Source organism: Neofelis nebulosa, chromosome 3 (genome assembly GCF_028018385.1).
Source record: "Neofelis nebulosa isolate mNeoNeb1 chromosome 3, mNeoNeb1.pri, whole genome shotgun sequence".
NCBI classification, from domain to species: Eukaryota; Metazoa; Chordata; class Mammalia; order Carnivora; family Felidae; genus Neofelis; species Neofelis nebulosa.
In genome coordinates this window covers 50371928-50391889 of record NC_080784.1, presented here as the reverse complement: position 1 = coordinate 50391889, position 19962 = coordinate 50371928, and the positions used below count along the sequence as shown (strand labels likewise).

Genomic DNA, 19962 nt, shown 5'->3' with positions numbered 1-19962 from the left:
GTCTGCTTCTGTGTATTTTAGAAGTCCCTGAAGGCATCATATTATAACCTGGTGTAATGTTTGATATTCTTAATAATGACATTGTGTTATCAAGATGTGAAATTCAGAATCCTTTATTTTAGTGGTCAGAGAATTGCACAGCCTGAGATAGGTCATTGAAGTAATGGCAAACTTAAATCACTTATTTTTTTGGTCACAATTTATGTATTTGAGAGATCCCCATTTTCAAACAAAAACAAATTTAGAAACATGATGGTATAAATTAATCTCAAGTATTTAGTAGGAAGAACATTTCGTTCCCATACAGAAGTGCTTCTTTAATCCCATGCCTGGTTGGAGCCAGTACTGAGGTGATTCCATTGCTCTTGCCTCTGAAGTATTTTTGTTGTTTTGGGATGGCTTTGCTTATTCAGCTTTGACTTTGTTACATTATCTGTACAGAAAATGAGTCAATATTATTTTTCCCTTAGGGTGGATGGTTGTATCTAACACACTAAGAGCTGAGTTTCTAATGAAGGCTGATAGATGACCTACCAGATGTTTGACAGCCAAAACTATGAGGTGTCCCTTTGTGAGCACGGTCGTAAGGACCTCAGCAAAGAAGACTTCCACTTATCAAAAACAGGGCACCATTTCCCTACACGGTTTCTAGAAGTAAGAATGAAGAGAAGAAAGTAACAAGAAAGAGGGGAAAGTTACTCAGGCATAATTATAGTTAATATTGTGGTGGGGGGTTTTCAATACCCTTTTTCCTCACTTCTTAAGTGTTAGTATTTTCTGTGTTACTTGTACTGCCTTCTCTCAAACACTCCCATAATAGACTTCATTTTTCAGTGTTCTGAAATATAGTGAAGAGTCTCTGCTTTTAATAAAATTGTGCTTCGTAAGGCACTAAAACCCTGTAAGTGCTCCGGTATTGATCAGTTACAAGGTAGTCGACCATCTGGTTTATTTTTGTTTCAGGGGGAAAAAATAGAAGACATCCCAAAGGAAGTCTTGATGGACTGTGCCCATCTTGTGAAGGCCAATAGCATTCAAGGTCAGTTTTCCTAGAGGTGTTTTCAGAATTAACACCGATTTCTGTGTCTGAAGTAGAATACTTTCAGAGAATATGTCGGGGACTTTGGCTGGAGTCAAAGGAATAATATGTAGTATGCCTTTCCCCTGTTTTGTCCTTTCAAGTGGCAGTTCTGCTACCTATCAGAGAACTAAAAACCCATCTCCCCACCCCTCTAATGACGGTGGCCCTTTCTTGGCTCTTTCTACCCTGTCTTCCTTCCTTTGACTAGAAAGTTGTCTAGACCTGCCTACCCTTGAGGTTATGTAGAAAGGCTTTCAGAAATTAGGTTAATGGCTAAGCAAGAGATGTGTCTCGTGGTTTTATTTTTAATGTTGTGTGATGTCTTTATTTCTGTCATTTGTCCTTAGATCCTAGAGCTCAAGTCTCTACATCCCTGTTTCCTACTTTTTCTTTCTCTCCTTCTCCTCCTAAATACTTCTTTCTCCCTGCGAATTGTGAAGGTATCGAGTCTGTTGATCTTTTTATCTCCCAGCGAATCTTACTTGGTTGGTCTGGGGTGATCCAGGAGTATCCATATTTTTACAGTGCTCTCCGGGAGATTATAATGTGCAGAGAGGGTTGAGAACAATTGCTCTAAGTGTTTTAGGTAAGGCCTGTAATTCTGGGCTTGGTGCTTCTTTGTTTCTACTGTCAGTAGTAGATTTAATCTGTCAGTAGTCAGTATAGGTCAAGAAGGACAACTTTTGGGGGAGGAAATGAGAGTTAAAAAGGGGAGCCAGGAAGGAGATGGTATGCTGCCAAGAATGATTAAGCTAGTTAGGAGGTTGGATTTTGGTGTGTAGGACATAGACCTAGGTAGAGTAGAGGTAAGTTTGGTTTGATGTGAGGGTCAGAGGTGATCCAGAGGGTTGGAAAGAAATCTGCTTTGGGTGGAGGATAAGTGCACAGGGCAGACTGAGAGCAGGTACCAGGGGTCGGTGATTACAGGACAGGAGCTGACCGTGTACCCCTTCTCCATCGCTTAGACTGCGTTTCCTAAATCTAACTTGGGCAGCTTTAATGAGTCAGATACCTAGCCAAAGAAAGTAGAAGGCTGGTCTTGTAGAGCCACTGACTTTCAGCCCCGTAAATCATTAAGTTGCAGTTAGTTTTAGGACATTCCATTTTTATGAGTGGGACAGGGTTTCTTAAGATTTCCAGTTAAGAGCTTCTTTTATTAAAGTAAAAATAATAAAGTTAAAACAATCATTATTCTCTGTGTGTTGCAACCTCTTTCACATGTTCTTGTCCCCTTTCCATGCCCCTGGCTAGCAGATGTAACTTTATTAAAGGATCTTTGGACTCTTTATTCTGGGCCCAGTCTCTTGCTTTGTAATCTCTTTATAGTTTACCAGTTCTAGAGAAAACAGAAGAGAATACTGCCTTACTTCTCTCCGCTCTTTGGCCTTCCACAGTGAGAGCTCACTTAGCAAAATAAGGAGCCAAGCCCAGGAACTTCACTCGTGAGTCCCCAGCAGAGGACGCCAAGGAGTGAAGAAGGGGTTCTCCTGCGGGGTTTGCTAGGGACACTCCATTCCTGTTGCGGTGCAGTTGAAATATTTTCCCCCCTGCTTGACCTCAGAACCGAGGACGTTGGGTTAATCTTGTTTGTCATCATAGAATCTGGTCAGCCAGTTTATTCGTTTTAGAATCTTTTGCTAGATTAAACTTTCTAAAAGCTTCGACACTCCCTGTGACACGCCTCACCTTACCTGTACAATTGAGTCCAGACTTGTTAAGCTGGAAGTTAAGCATCTCTGATCTGACGGCAGGCTTTGTTTCCCTTCAAATTATTTCACACTCCAGCCAAAGCACGTATTTGCTGTTTTCCTACCTTATGCCTTTGCTTATGTTGTCTCCTTTGCCCTCAGTTTTGTCTTCCCTGTCAATCATCCCATGTCTAGCGCCAAACTAAGGTTCAAGGTCCACCCAGTAGTTGTGGTAATGGTAGTAGAGTTACCGTTGAATGTTAATTACATGTCTGGCACTGTGCTAAGAACATTACAAATTCATTATCAACCCTACTGAGTTATGCATATTATTTTCATCTGTAGATGAGGGAGCTGAGCTTCAGGGAATTAAGGAACCTGCCCAAGGTCTCAGAGCTCTGAAGTGTGGCAGTAGCTGCATTGAAGTCAGACAGTGTCTTTGTAGTCTTCTGTCTTAACCACTAGACTGTATTAACCTCTCCCGTGGAGCCTTTCCTTTCTTCCAGTGTGGGTGACCACTGCCCTTTCTGAGCTACTTCAGCATTCTACCTATACCTTTCCAATATCATTGGATAAGTTCTGTTTTTCATCATAGTTATTTATGTACTTATCTGCCTTCCTTCAGTTTTGGAAGGCAAGACCCATTGATCCATATTGGATCTCCCCTAGCACCATGCACATGGAGATTTTTTTCAATCTTAATTTTGAAAAAAAAATTTCAAACCTACAGGAAAGTTACAAGAAAAATATAACTCTTGTATACCCTGTAGTTAGATTCAACAATTTTTCTGTATGCATTTGCTTTCTCTCTATAATGCTCTAATTATTAGGTTTTTGGTTTCTTTTTTTTTTTTTTAGCTGAACCATTTGGAGGAAAATTATAGATCTTATAACCCTTCAGCATGTCCTAAGAGCAATGACATTGTTTTAAGTGACTGTATTACTGTGATCAAATTTCAGGAAATTTAACATGGATAGAATACTGTTATTTGATACACAGCCCACATGTAAGTTTTTCCAGTTCTCCCACTATGGTCCCTTTATAGCATTTTTTTTTTTTCTGATGCAGGATTATGTGTTATAATTCCTCACCATGTCTCTAGTCTCTTTTTATCTAAAGGCACTACTTTGTCTTTCAAGACATTGACACCTTGAGTGGAGACCAGTTGTAGACTGTCTTGTGATTTGGGTTGGTCTGATTCTTCCACTTGAGCAAGAGTGCATGCATTGCACTCTTCCAAAGCATCTGTGCTTTTATTACTTTGATATGTTTTCTTTGGTAACAGAGTTGCCACTGCTAAAAGAAACTAAAAAAACAAAACAAAACAAAACAAAAAACACCTCTACTGAACCAGTCCAGTTTCCTTATGTTTCACATGGGATTCTGGGAGCTGTGGGGACTTTCCCTGAGTGACATAGCTGATCATGGTGGTGCAGGTCCCTTAAATCCCAGACCTTGGCCTTTTGCTTTATCTTGCTGTTTAGCCTTTATTGGATCAAGGACTCCTTTGAGGAAACCTATTCGATCCTTTTCTCTGTAAAAAAAAAAAAAAAAAATGCATATCATAAACTTTGCATCCAATATTAGGGAGTCTCAGAAGTCCCTGCTTTCCTTCCTAATACTTTTGCTTGAATTGTGTTGTTCACCTTTGCCATTTGCCATTTGTGGGTGGGTTTAAAAAAAAAAAAAAAAGCGTTCTGTGGTTTGAATCACTCGATGGCTATTTATGCGAAGCCTTTTCCTCTGTTGGATTTTGGTAATTTGCCAGTGGGTGAGGGAACGCATCGCTTAGTGTCTTGCCCGCATGTTGAAGACAGTCTCTCTTGGCAGGCTGCAAGATGAACAATGTGAATGTGGTGTATACACCGTGGTCTAACCTGAAGAAAACAGCTGACATGGATGTGGGACAGATAGGCTTTCACAGGCAGAAGGATGTAAGTGTTGTTTGCCACCAGAAGACACGGAGTGGAGTCCTGGTCTTTTCTGTCTAACACTTTCATTGTCAAAGGCTCAGCATGATGTATGTTTTCTAAGTCCCTCTCAGCTGCATTGCTCAGCCCCTAGACAGCGACTCCTTTGTTCTGGAGGGGAAAATGTATGATTAAGATTTCAGTTTTGGGGGTGCCTGGGTGGCTCCGTCAGTTAAGTATCCGACTTTGACTCAGGTCACAATCTTTTTTTTTTTTTTTTTTTTTTTTTTCAATGTTTTTTATTTATTTTTGGGACAGAGAGAGACAGAGCATGAACGGGGAAGGGGCAGAGAGAGAGGGAGACACACAGAATTGGAAACAGGCTCCAGGCTCCGAGCCATCAGCCCAGAGCCTGACGCGGGGCTCGAACTCACAGACCGCGAGATCGTGACCTGGCTGAAGTCGGACGCTTAACCGACTGCGCCACCCAGGCGCCCCGACTCAGGTCACAATCTTGCAGTTCATGGGTTCAAGCCCCATGTTGGATTCTGTGATGACAGCTCAGAGCCTGGAGCCTGCTTCAGAATCTGACTCCCTCTCTCTCTGCCTGTCCCCCGCTCACACTCTGTCTCCTCTCTCAAAAAAATGAATAAATGTTAAAAAAATAAAAAATTAAAAAAAAAAAAGATTTCAGTTTTGTTCCCCCCTTTCTCAAAGGTGAAAATTGTGACAGTGGAGAAGAAAGTGAATGAGATCCTGAACCGATTAGAAAAGACCAGAATGGAGCGGTTTCCAGATCTAGCGGCAGAGAAGGAATGCAGAGACCGAGAAGAGAGGAATGAGAAAAAAGCCCAAATTCAGGAAATGAAAAGGAGAGAGAAGGAAGAGATGAAAAAGAAGCGAGAAATGGACGAACTTAGGTATGTCTGAGCTACGGTATTGGTGTTGACCTTGGAGATTCCTCACTGCTGATTTTCACCAGGAACCAACCTGAAGGAAGTATATACTGGTGGAGAGAGGGACACAGGACGAGCTCAGGGCCTTAAACAGCTTAGAAAAAGGTAGTTATGCGGATGCGTTGGTCAAATGACATGCTTTTATAGGGGCAGGATATGAGAGCATGTGAAATAAAATAGCTGGTTTTATTCTTAGATAAACTATCATAGGTTATCTTTAGAGTTTGGTTTGTAAGCATCTTCAGGAGAAGAAAATATGCTATATTAACGGATTAACATCAATTAGTATGATATTTGAATAAGGTTGTCTTAGCTCCAAAGACCAGTGCCTAAAATCTGTTTTTAGAACCGTTTTTGTTAATATTTTGAAAGTTTGAAGTAATTAATGTCATGAGGCCTATCGCAAAACACTCCATTTTAAAATAGTAAACAGGAGGGGGGCCTGGCTGGCTCAGTCAGTAGAGTGTGTGACTCTCTCTTAGGATTGTGAGTTCAGTCTTCACGTTGGGCATGGAACCTACTTAAAAAAATAAAAATTTTTAAAAATAAGTGAAATGAAAACATAAGACCAAGGGGGAGAGGAAGGAAAAAAAAAAAGGGAGGGAGCCAAACCATAAGAGACTCCTAAAAACTGAGAATAAACTGAGGGTTGATGGGTGCTGGGAGGGAGGGGAAGGTGGGTGATAGGCATTGAGGAGGGCACCTATTGGCCCTGGGTGTTGTATGGAAACCAATTTGACAATAAATTTCATATTAAAAAAATAGGAAAAAGATATATGACAGTATGAATAAAAAGGCTGGTGGTTGATAAATAAAAAAAAAATTTAAATAAAAATAAGTAAAATGATAAATCATAGTTAAAATTACAATTTGGGTCCTGAAATACTAGTGTATAAGAATACTGACTGTATTAGTTTTCTGTGGCTACTGTAACACATTATCACAAATTTAGTGTCTTCAAACAACATAGATTTATTATCTTACAGTTCCACCTATCCATACATTAGAAGTCCAACATGGTTCTCACTGGGCTAAAAGGAAGGTGTTAGCAGGGCTGTGTTCCTTCCTGGAACTCTAGGGGAGAATCTTTCCTCTTCCAGCTCCTAGAGGCCATCCACATTCCTTGGCTTGTGGCCCCTTCCTCCATCGTCAAAACTGGCAATCTGGCATCTCTTACACCCTCCTTCCAAAGTCACAGCCCCCTCTTTGACCTTCTCTGCTTTTGAGGACCAGGGTGATGACATTGGGCCCACCCAGACAATCCACAACCTCTCCAATATAAGATCCTTAACCCAACCACATCTGCAAAGTCCCTTTTGCCAGATGAAGTTACATATTTGCAGGTTCTGGATATTGGGATGTAGACATCTTTGAGTAGGATCATTATTCTCCCTACCACTGGGTATGTTGTGCTATACCTGAGGAGGCTCTTAGGTTTTCTTTGTCGAAGAAGGAATCTAGTCCTGCAACTTCTACTTATAGAATTTCTAGATTTTCCCACATTTTTCCATAGATATCATTTGTGTAAATGTAACAAAAAGAAATTGGGAAAGATGTATTGCTGTGCCTTTGGAAATGGCATAGGATCAAAATGAGCTGTCTTGCCACATGCTGACTTGATTTCCGTAGAATACATTGGATTATTAGAAAGATTGTTGGGTCAGAATGCAGGTATTATGATCAAGTACTGGTATTAGTTATCTGCATGCATGTATTCCTGTTGGGGGTTCTGCTAAAACAGGGTAAGTGGGCTCATTTAAAATATAATATTCAAATGGAGAACTCCAGAAGTGTTATCTTGAGTTATAATCTGCTAACATGAGATAAACAAATGCACAGATTTCTTTTGACCTAGATTGTGAGTCTGCTTTGTGTTGTGAGTGAAAGAAAAATTATCAACTTGATCAGTGCAGTAAAATGTGTGTAATTTTGAGCAGTGTGGGATTGAGAGTAGCTTACTCATTTTTGTTTTTAGTGTGGAGTGGAGGAAAGATTGAAAACATGCCTTCTTGTGCCCTTTACAAACCTAACAATTTTGTTTAGAAACCTAATATGTTAGGCATAATAATATCACTTAATGTACTTGAAAACTTAATAAGAGGGGCACCTGGGTGGCTCAGTCACTTGAGCGTCCAGTTCTTGGTTTCAGCTCTGATCATGATTCCAGGGTGGTGGGATCAAGCCCTGTGTCTGGCTCCATGCTAAGCGTGGAGCCTGCTTAAGATCCTTTCTCCCTCCCTCCCTCTCTCTCTCCCCCCTCCCTCTCTCTCCCTCTCCCTCTTTCTCCCTGTCTCTCCCTCTCTCCATCTCTCTCTCTCTCTCTGCCCTGCTTGCACACATACATTCTCTCTAAAATAAAAAATAATAATAGTTTTTTTAAAAACCTTAAAAACTTAAGAATAGCTAACATTTTTGGACACTTGTCATCTTCCAAACACTGTACTGGATTTAGCTGCGTGATCTCATTTAATCCTAGCAATAGCCATGTAAGTCAAATATTGTTATTGGTGTTTTCTAGAAGAGCAAACTGAACCTAAAAAGCAAGTAAGTAACTCACCCAAAGTCACATAATTAATCTGATTCTCAAGTTCGTACACACTATTACCACACTTTTCTGCCTGGTTCAGTCTATTCAGTATTAAAGTAAAATTTTACTATCAATCAAGTAACTTATGGCAATTTATCTTAAAATACATTACATTTTTGTTTCAAATTAAGCTGTGTACTAGTAAAATTTAGGGAATTTTGTATGTTTGATTTTACTAGTTTAAATTAAAACACAATGTTCATATCTCAAATTTTCTTTTATTGTTTCAACAACACAAAACATTTAAATTAGCTGAGGGGGAAAATTCTCATTGTTATTGAATGAAATTTTTGCTTCAAGAACAAATTTAATCAGTCCCATTTTCTTTCTTTTTTAAAAAATGTTGATTTATTTATTTGAGAGAGAGCACACGTGTGAGCAGGGGAGGGGCAGAGAGAGAGGGAAAGAGAGAGAATCCCCACAGAGCCAGATGTGGGGCTTGATCCCACCAACCATGGGATCATGACCTGAGCCAAAATCAAGAGTTTGACGCTTAACCAACTGAGCCACCCAGGTGCTCCTAACCAGTCCTATTTTCTAAGTTGTCCCTAGTCACTTGTATTTTTTCCATTTGTTTTCTCAGACACAAATTTTTATCCTCTTATCACTCTGGTAACATATATATCAAAAGGCAAACGTAAGTGGAATAAATGGAAAAATCACTTTTCTGTTCTGTGTTTTTCTACTTCGTCCTTACCGCTTTCTTTTTAATACACTTTCACGGATCTCAGGAAACCAAAAGACCCCACTTTTTTGGTGTTCATTTCTGTGAGACCGACGCCACAAAACTGACTTGCTTTCACAAGCTGCCGGAAGGTAGCAGGAGGCAGGGCAGAGCTGCGGGGCTGGGGACCGACGCGGTGACCTAGCACGTGTTGGCTTGGCAGGCTCAGCGTTGCCGTCTGGATGCCGTGTTCCGAAGCTTTGGCGAGATCCCAGCAGCGAGCTCCGCGCTTCTGAGCTGTTTTAGAATCTTTTCTCACATCCGTAGGGCTTCGTACGTCACTTTAATTTTGGTCTTTGACTCTTCCACCTGAGAGGTCAAATGCTGTGCCTACAGAAGCCTCTCATTCCAAAGTCTTTCTCTTGGCTTTCTGACAGCGAAAATTTTATTATTAAGTTTCACCAGCAGTTGGTTCTTTTATTTGGAACATCTGGTAGGGAATGTCCACTTTAGTTGCTCTGATTGCTTAAGAAATTGACTTTTGAATCTGCAGGGGATTCTACAGAGAAGCCAGGAAGCTATTCTTATCTTGGAAGCTATCCCCAGTGCTTCCAGATGGTTTCAGTGAAGAAACACTCAACAGCCTCACATCCACAGATCTCCAGCTTCCTTCCAATTCTGAAACCATTATTTAGACTCTGGTCTCCTTTACCCTCTCAGCTTTTTGAACAAGAATGGCAATGGAAAAAAGTGGATCAAATTGCCATTGCATTGTCCCAAGTTCTTTGAGCTCTAGGCAGGATCTTATCCATCAGCCTTCAGCTCAGCAGTGAACAAGGCAAAGCCTACCACACAGAAGGCACTGACTTCCTTTTCAGAGGCACAACAGTAGCCCCTGGAGACAACTCCATCGTGTTCTTGTAGATGGAGCCCTTTACTCCTTGTCCTCAGTGTGCAGAAATTGTAATGATCTGGTAATGTACATAAGTCTCCATAAAGACCATCCTCTCAGGTAGGTTTTAGAAATATTTGGGTTGTTGGGAGGGTAGTATATTAACACCCTCTGTTAACCATTTTGTAAAAATTCCCCTTCCTTAGACTTTGTGTGTTAATTCTCACTTACCACCTTATTCGTTAGCTCCTTAGACAGTTTTTGTAGCTCACACATGCCCTGTCAGGCTAGGATCTAATGGGGTTCTGGTTTAGAGATTCTTTGCATAGAGTTAGGTGTAGGGAGGAATCCTCACATGTTATTTTCTTTCCATGACTGCTACCTTATAAGCCATACATAGAGTAAGAGAAAATAACAGGAGAGACTCCACACAGGTTTTCAAAGTAGTTGGAGTCTTAGAAGTGACCTTGGCTTGGAGAGTGAGAGAAGGAGAACAGCTTCTACTCAGTCTACCTTTGATTTTAGTGAGAAGGCATTTGGAGAAAACCTTTAAGCAGGTTACCTGGGAGTCTCCCAGTAGACACCATCATTTATTGTCATATACTAGGGAAGAGTATCCATGGCTGTCTTCAGTGTGTCCAGTAGTGTGGTTTCATCTCCATAGCTGAACTTGTTGTCACATCCAAGTAAAAGTTTACCTACTCCATTTCAGTCTTGTGTTCACTTATTTGGCCTTTGTGGTAGTCTGACAAACACTATTAACATCAAGACCAGGTTCCACCATGTGGATGTTGAAGCCAGAAGAAATAAATAATGGAGAAATGTAGTTAATAGAGGGTAAGTGAGTAACAAATCAGAAAAGAAAAAGATAGGGACTATGGCTACCTGAGATAGAGATTTTTCAAAATTGGGAGCCTAGAAGGTTGAAATTTGAACCCAAGTATGATAAAGGTTTATGTTTTGGAAATCTTGCTTTGCTGACCAGATTGAGAAGGGAACCAGGTAGGTGTGGCGACGCCAGCTAGCAAGATTGGGAAGGGAACCAGGTAGGTGTGGCAAGGCCAGCTAGCAAGCTCGTGCAGTCGTCCACACGACAGATGTTGGTAGCTTGAAATAGGGTGGTGATGTGGAGGTGGAGAGAAGTGGACCAGGGAGAAGTAACTTTGTAGATAAAATCACAAGATTTGAAGATAGTTCAGATTGAGGGTGTGGGAGGCAGAGAAAAAGAATGGCTCCTGGGTTTCTGGTCTATGAAATGGAATGGATAGTGATACAGTTCTTTGAGCTAGGGAGTCCTGGAAAAGAACCAAACTTTTTGGTAGTGGGGTGACCATGAGTTGCACAGGGACATATGAATCTGAAAATACCTTTGAGGTACCCAAAAAAGTGTCAGATAGGCCATTGGATGGGTGGGATGGAGCTCGGAGGAGGGGCCCTCAGACCCATTGGTTCTGGAACCTGGCTTGTGAGTACTCATTTTAACCTCCACAGGTGGTTTAACAGTGCAGCCATGATTGAGATTTCCTGCCCTGCCCACTCTTTTCTCAGCATGCCTTTCATGTAGTGTATGAATCTTACCTATTTATTTCTTCCAGACACCACTTTGTCTGACATCCTTCACCTGATCTGTCTCCAGTTATCTCCCAGATGGTTGTCTCTAACTGTGACATTTCTTCTCTCGAGTTCTCAGTTTTCAGTTTCTACAGTACACATCTACTTGGATATATCTCAGCTGTGGCGTTACTTTCTTCAAATTGCCCAAGCTAGAAACCTTGATGTCATCCTTGATTCTCTGAGCTTTATCCTTTCTTACCAGGACAGCTGCTAACAGCATGGACTCGTGTCCTCAGGTGGGGACATTGCAGCAGCCTGGAGCATGATGGCAAGAGTGTGAGCTCAGGAGTCTGATGTGGGTGCAAAAGCCCGCTTCTCCACTAGTTGGTTAGCTGGGAGACTTTGGACAACTTCCTTAACTTCCCTGACTCTGCCTCCTGTATGTTCATTTTTTTTTTTTTTTTTCATTTCAAATTTTTAAATTCCAGTTAACATGTAGTGTAATTTTGGTTTCAGGAGTAGAATTTAGTGATTCATCCCTTAAACACAATACCCAGTGTTCATCACAAGTGCCGTCTTTAGTACCCATCACCCATTTAGCCCATCCCTCACCCACCTCCCTCCAGCAACCCTCAGTTTGTTCTCCATATTTAATCATCTCTCGTGGTTTGTTTCCTTCTCTCTTTTTTTTACCCCCTTTCCGTATGTTTATTTGTTTTGTTTCTTAAATTCCACATGAGTGAAATCATAGGGTATTCAGTAGGCATAGTACTATCAATTGCCTTATAAGGTGGTTGGGGTTAGTAGTAATTTTTGAAGCATATAACGCAGATTCTAGCAAATAAAGAATACTTGGTAAATGGTAAATACTGTTATTATTAACTAATCTCCTTGCCTTTATTTCCCTTCTCCTTCTCTTCTGTCTACTACAGATTACCCTTTTTAAAACACTGGTATTATGTGGTCTCACTTTCCTTTGTCTCTTTGTGTATTTTTAATTGAACTTTTTGTATAGCTATGGCTTGAATAGGCCTTATCTCCCTTCCTGGTAAGCTCTTTGGGAGCAAGGCTTTGGCTTATTCATCATTTTCTGTTTTCTTCCTGTCTTATCCTCCACCCAGGCTTAGCATAGGGCTTTATACATCACAGATATTTACTAAATGCTTGTTGAATCTCTTATGTCTCTTCTCTACTCCCGTCTTATATTGTGGCTTCTTGCTGTTCACATTGTGTTAACTCACTCAATTAGGACAACATAATTGGGCCCTACACATTCAGCCTAATTCCCTACTTGGCCTTCAGACTCCACTTGAATTGGTTTGAAATGTCATTATAAACACCAACTCTTTGTCTTTGCCCCTACCATTCTCTGCGTCTGCCTCCCTCACTGATCCCACATATTTATTAGGCTCCCTTTGGGTTCTGCCTCATCTGAGGAGAGGGCCCCAGCAGCCCTGCCCACGCTGATGCATTTCCGCTTGAATTCCTGTAGCATCTGCGACCTGGGCAGTATGCCCCGACTAGGAATCCGATCTGCTCTTGGCTGTAGATGGATTTCCTCATCTGAATAATGCCACCTACCTCCCAGTCATTGTGGAGATGACATGAGTCTGAGGAAGCACTTTGTAAACTATAAAGCACTGGGCACATCTTATTTACTGTTCAGAGACCTCTGCCTCTTCTCTGTTGCACTCTCCTTGAGGGCAGTGATTATATTTTCTTCCAAAAAGACCCTCAACAGTGCTGGATGCATGGTAGATGTTCAGGAAATACTTGTTGGCTCGATAACCTGATTGCAAATGTGTGTTTCTTCTTCTAGGAGCTATTCGTCGCTAATGAAAGTTGAGAATATGTCTTCAAATCAGGTATGTTCAAGTTATTTCCTCTAATGTTGTGCCTTAAAATAATTAAGAGTTTTTAATAATTGAGTTACTAGCCAATACCGACTCGTGTGTTGCTGATGGCTTGACATGATTTGGTAACCATCGTACACTCAAGTGGATTCTATGAGGCATCGCCCCTCCTCCCCTGTGGACTTGCTCATGTGTTTTTAAAGTAGGTCACCTCATGGAAAGAGATTGTTGTACGTTGTTGTGAAGTGTGGTCTGATAGTACTTCCTAAGATAAAAAGCAATGATGATCCATATTACAGTACTAAAAGAATCTTCTTAGCATTAGCACCTAATTATTTTCTTAGAACCATGTCAGAGACTTCTTGTCCATGAGTACTATCTTCCCCGAATTTATTTTCAAGTGACTGGCGATAGCACAATTTAGCTATCACTTAACAGTCTGCAGAAGATTGAAACTGGGTGGATATATTTGCTATATTGCATATTTTATAGTGTAGTTTACAAATATAGTTGACCCTTGAACAATATGGGGTTAGGTACCTCAACCCCTTACGCAGTTGAAAATCTGCATATAACTTTTGACTCTCCCAGAACTTAACTACTGGTAGCCTACTATTGACCACAAGCTTTACCCGTAACATAAACAGTCAATTTAACACATGCCCCTTTTTTTTTTTAGTTTATTTATTTTTGAGAGAGAGAAAGAGGGAGCATGAGTGAGCAAGGGAGGGGCAGAGAGAGAGAGAATATCCCAAGCAGGCTCCACACTGTCAGTGCAGAGCCCGATGCGGGGCTTGAGCTCACACACCAAGAGTTCATGACCTGAGCCGAAATCAAGAGTTGGATGCTTAACTGACTGAGCCACCCAGGCGCCCCAATTAACACATATCTTATGTTATACATATTATGTACTGTATTCATACAATAAAGGAAGCTAGAGACAAGAATATAAAATCATAAGAAAAAGTTTATACATTTACAGTGCTGTACTATATTTATTGAAAAAGATCTGTAAAAGTGGACCTGTGTGGTTCAAAACCATGTTTTTCAAGGATCAACTATATATGCTTTAGATCTGTGTTGTGTAGGATACTAGGCACTAATTACATGTGGCTATTTAAATTTAATTAAAACTTAATTTAATTTAAAAACTCAGTTCCTCAGTCATACTAGCCACATATGGCTAGTGGTTACCATATTGGATGGTGCAGAAATAGAACATTTCCATCATCACAGAAAATACTGTTAAGCAGTATTGCTTCAGATGCTTAGAAAGAATTAATAGAATGTAAGATCCCTTAAAGGTCATCTAGTCAAACCCCATATTTAGTTCATAAATTGGAATTGTTAGTCGGACTTTACACCTTGTTCATATCTGGATGTCCTTCTAAAAATGAGTAAGAACAATATTCTTATTCATGTCTCTGTGAAGAACAAAATTTATGAGGCTTCTTTGTGAGTCAGAAATGTAGCCTTGTACTTTATCCTGAAACATTCCAGGGTAGCATTATGTAATTAAATACAGCCTTGAATTTGAAGTTTAGAGCCTTAAACTGTCATTTACTAATTGGATAAGCCTAATGAAGTGATGTAACCTCTTTGAGGGAGATTTCATCAGCAGTGGAAGAGACCTGTTACTTCATGGGTCTGCACTAAAATTTAAACAAGGACATATATATGAAAGTTCTTCCTTAGTCTATGAATATAAATGGTCATTGTTATTTTTTATTTTTTATTATTTTTTGAGAGAGAGAGATACTGCATGAGCGGGGGAGGGAAGGAGGAAGAGGGAGAGAGAATCTTAAGCAGGCTTCATGCACCAGCATGGAGCCCGATGTGGGGCTCTATTTCAGAATCATGAGATCAGGACCTGAGCCAAAATCAAGAGTTGGACACTTAACCAACTGAGCCACCCAGGCACCCCAGTCATTGTTATTTCTTACTGATAGAGTCCTTAGTTGCTCTTTCCCCACACAGTATCAGGATTAATGACGATGAGATGTATTTAATTGCTTCTGGAAACTACTCTTGGATTTCTTGGAACTCTTAAAACAGTTTAATAGTCAAACAAGTCTTTAACATACCCTAAATCTAATGTCTTTGTTTTGTGCTTATTGTTGTTTATCAAAATGTTCTGTTATTTAGAGACTACGCCAGCAGAAATCTGGCACCTGTATAATGTTATGTACGACATTAGGCATTTTCATTTCCATCATTGTTGATTTTTAAAGTTTGAGCATTCTGGAATTAATACACACAGACAAATATACATACATATATCCATACACACACACACATGTGATCTGATTAGGGACAGATGTTAAAAGTTCCAGGATTAGCAAGTCAGATTTGTAGAACAAAGGATCACGAACTCTTCTACCTTTCCCCTTCCCTCTGTTGCTTGTTCCTCTGTCCCTGAGTTCCAGGTTTCAATCAGATTCACATTTCCAAGGAAGTTTTTGCACTGGGTATTTTTATTCTCTCTTGTAGTGGAAGGACTCTTACAGCTTTCCCCCCCCGACTTCAAAAGAATAGGTTTTAATTCTCCTTGTAACTTTCTGCTGTTGAGGGGATTACAGACCTTTTATGATCTAATTTGGCTGCACACTCAGTTGATTTTCAGTTAAAGCCTAGTGTTTATATAAGATAGGACTTGATTTTTTTTTTCTTTTTTTGAGAGAGAGAGCACGAGCTGGGGAGAGGGCAAAGGGAAAGGGAGAGAGGAAGAGAGAATCTTAAGTCAGAACCATGCTCAGTGCAGAGCCCATTGCTGAGTTTGATCTCATGACTCTGGGATCATGACCTGAGCTGAAATCAAGAGTCAGACGCTCAGCCGACTGAGCCAGCCAGGCACTCAAAGGACTTGATTTTTAATTAAGCTCATATAAATTTATCAGGAAAAATATTAGTCTTCCACTCTGAAGTTGGTTTTAATTTTGAGCTTTTGTTCTATTTAGAATAATTCTTTTCAATCTGTAATTTCTACCTAGCCTTTCTAAATTTGGTGCCAATAAACAGTTAACTTTCAATTCAGTTTTATTTCCTTATCACTTTATAGGTGGATGACAGGATACCTGTTTTGCTACATTGAAAAACATATTGGGGCGCCTGGGTGGCTCGTTGGTTAAGTATCTGACTCTTGATTTTAGCTTAGGTCATTATCTCATGATTTGTGAGATCGAGCCCCGAGTTGGGCTCTGTGCTGGCAGCTGGCAGCATGGGGCCTGCTTGGGATTCTCTCTCTGCCTCTCCCCCACTCACACTTGCCACATACTTGCTCTCTCTCAAAATAGATAAACTTTAAAAAAAAAAAAAAAAGGAAAAACATATTGACTGTTAAAGGGAATCTTAAATGTAAAAATTGTCCAAATAAAGTCTTGGTCTCAGACATATATTTAAAAGTTACTGTAATCCCCAGATACAGATCTGCACACATGCCGGAACTCTGCGGATCTGACTCCCGGCTTTTATAGAGAGTGACACACTTTCATTGTCACCAGCCCAGATTATCTTAGAGCATTTTTCCTCCTCAGTGTTCCAGATCTAATGCTGCCCTTCGAGATAGATGGTGACTCTCTGAACATCTGTAATGCTGTGATTTCAGCGTGAGACTCTAGAGCAGTCACAGTTCTGGTTCTGGCATAGAGTACCAACAGGAGTTTTCTCTGGGTACAGTTATCTAAGACATTTTTACTGTGGCCTGGGTGCATTGTGCTAATTGAAGAAAAGCACAGAGGAAACTACTGAATGAAACCGGAGATCAAACCAAACTTCAGACCATTGTTTCCTGCCTATATCTCCTGTTTCCTTACCCATCTTTCATAAGAGCTATTAAGAAGGTGAAAAACATACACACCTGTAAGCCTGAGCCCTCTCCTCTTCTCTAACAGCTCGGGTATCAAGCAATGGGAAAGAGAAGCTGCAACAATTGATATGTTCAGGTTGAGACATTTTCAAGCGAATGTCCCAAACTTACACTATTAGTAAACATTGGCACCCGGAGCAGTGTTCAGGGCATGCGGTAGCTCAAAATGGAGTCTGGCACTCTTTTGTACTTGGCCTTCAGGACTCGTGTATAAGCCACACAATAAAATCAGCGCCTTTATACTACATACCATCATGTCGGGTTTTTAATCAATAACTTGGCAGGCTAACTAACTTGGTGTCTAGCCTGTGGCTTCCCAATCACTTTTCCTATTTAGAAAAAAAAAAAAGAAAAAACATCTTGTGATAACCTTGAGGCTCAAAATAATGGAATGTAGACCAAAGAAGGGTTTGCATACTGGCAGAATCATGGGCAGAAGGTTTGAGGCAAGATCTGTTTGGATTCCTATCTTGGTGTATTTGCTGTAGGAGCCTTACTTCATACTTTGGAAACCACTGGTCACTTGTCACTATGTTATTAACAACTTAGAGAAGCCAGCTCTTTTAAACAACTCCTACTTTCAGATAGAGAATTCGTGAGTGAATTTAGTGATTTTACTTTTTACTTTCTGACCGCTGCAGTTACGCATGAGGAAGCTTATTACATAAGACTAATTGTGTACATTTTTTAAACGGAGTTATTTATTTTGAAGGCTTTCACAGTATACCTTTTCTCTTTCCTACAGGACGGCAATGATTCAGATGAATTCATGTAAATGGAGGAAAGGACCTTTTAAAGATGTGAATTTAGGGACAGTTGCAGACGTTTTGATTTCATCTGTGTTCTGAGTTATTAAAAAATGAGTAAAATTCTACCTTCATTCTACACAAATATTACCAACTTCAGAGTTTAAAAAAAAAGTGTTTCCTTTTTTGCCAACAGAAAAGGATCAGATATTTATAATATATTTGGACTTGAAAATAGCACATAACTTTAGGAAAGTGAAAATATTTTTGCCGGAACATGTCTTAGTACCTCATGAAACTTGGCTGCCCTTGTTCCTGGGATAGACTTTAGAATGAACCAGCTCTGAAAAGTATTTGTTACTGTGCTCTGTCCCTGAAAACAGATGTCTTGAAAAGCTTTTCATGTTCTTAAAATAGCTTCACTTCTGTTAAGAAGAATGTATTAGTGAGCAGTATATGCGAATGTTCCCCTCAGCCTTGATTTCCTGACTAGAAAAAAAAAGCTTATGGGTTTTGATGGTGGTGGTGATATTTTCAGAAGGTTGCTGGCTTCAGTATTCCCGTTCCATTGTGTCACCTGAGTCTCTTAGCGGAGTTGTCCTCAGCTCCCAGCTTGTCCTAACTTTTCCCTTCTGCATCCTTTCTCTGAGCGAGGGCCTCCCCCCCCAGGTACCATCGTACTTAGAGAAGTAGTCAGTGTTCATCAAGGTTGGGCGTGTGGCAGTGTTTACCTGAACACCACGTAACCCAAGCCACGTGCCTGACGACTTCCAGGCTCTGGAGCCATTTCTCAGCACTGAGGGGAGAAACCGGAAGGCATGCTCTGCGTCCTTTTGAAGATGTAGGTTACCTGATTTTTGTCTTGGGATGCAGCCTAAAATAAAAGTCCGTGTTGCGGTTATGATTTTAGGAAAAAACATTAAGCATTTCATGAGCCAGCCAAGTAATTTGTTTATTTACCTTGAAATAATATTTATTTTGACTTGTAACCCCAGAGTTCAGATTTCTCAATTGTAGACCCAATAACTTAATATGTAACAAGACTGCTCATCTGAACCACCTCCTCTCCAGTGTGATTCCAAATAGAAGACCTGTTTTTATTGCAGTCCCTGTAGGAAGAGACAAAACAAAACCATGAAAGGGGAAAAGAATAAAGCCTGCAGGTCAGGAGGCATGCAGATTCACATTTTAACCACACCCAGAGCTCTACACGCAACTTCTTTTATTCTTCACTGTATTCTAACCCAGCAAAAATTATCTCCTCCAACAAATACTCTACCTATAATAGCACTTTGGAACTATGGGTAAAACCAAAAGACTTCAGTGTTTCTATTTATCCCAAATTGGTGTGTGGAGTTGGAAACTGGAAAATTTCCCTGAGGCATAGCTCAGCCAGATTTTTGAGAGGGGGTATGGGAAATGACTCCAGAAATTAATGATCGTGCGTGTGTGTGTGTGTGTAATAATATTCACCCTGGGGTTCTGTGATTTTAAAAATGTAATAATAAAGAATCATTTTTTATTTGGAAGGACATTGATACATGAATTCTTAGAATCTGCTCATTATCCCCATCCCCAAGCTGGTTTTGGGGATGATCTGGCTCTAAAAAAAAAATACCCTCATCCATCTAAGACTCAACATGGCAGGTTCTAGAGGGGTATCTTCTTCCTCCCCCACTGTCACGTGCATCTCGCCCCCACACCAGATGCCCGCTGGGCCAAAGTGCATGACCTTCCCCAAACCCTCTCTGGATTGAGTGTGAGCTGATAGCGGTGCCTCTTCAGTGAGCTGGCTGCCCTGCCCGGTACGGAGGCACGTCTTTCACGCTGCGGCAAACACCAAAAACGGGGACATCTTGCCTCTAGCCCCACCTGCGTCACCTCACCCTGCCACCACTTCCGAAGGACTCCTCTGTAACCCACGTCACAACAGGTGTAGCTGGGCCTTTGGAAGCAGACCTCTATTTTGAGTGCAGTGTGAGAGATCCTGGGGTCCGAATTTCAAACATGTCCTAATTCTCCCCACACTGGTTTACAACGTCAAGGCCTCTCTGAATTCTCCAAGTTGGATTCCTAGCTCCCTGCCTGTGTGTGTTGGGCAGTCTTTTCCCCAGCACCCAGGATCCCAGGAAAAAAACAACAACAAGAAGGACATTTTCTCTTGA

At 40.7% G+C, this 19962-nt stretch overlaps 1 protein-coding gene and 1 long non-coding RNA gene across 4 annotated transcripts in view; both read left to right on the top strand.

Moving 5' to 3' along the window:
• The window catches only part of CCDC25 (coiled-coil domain containing 25), a 38887-nt gene extending 19893 nt beyond the window's left edge, over nt 1–18994 (top strand). For all 3 annotated transcript variants that reach the window (XM_058720752.1, XM_058720753.1, XM_058720754.1), the window contains 5 exons: nt 964–1039; nt 4601–4704; nt 5398–5600; nt 13153–13198; nt 17797–18994. In XM_058720752.1, coding sequence (XP_058576735.1) covers nt 964–1039; nt 4601–4704; nt 5398–5600; nt 13153–13198; nt 17797–17826 — 459 coding nt within the window. In that variant the 3' untranslated portion in view covers nt 17827–18994. The remainder of the gene's footprint in view (nt 1–963; nt 1040–4600; nt 4705–5397; nt 5601–13152; nt 13199–17796) is intronic.
• LOC131506781 (uncharacterized) lies at nt 5607–12538 on the top strand. The gene is made up of 2 exons (XR_009259137.1): nt 5607–10785; nt 10830–12538. It is a non-coding gene; the product is annotated as an uncharacterized LOC131506781 (long non-coding RNA).
• Nucleotides 18995–19962: the final 968 nt, after the last annotated feature.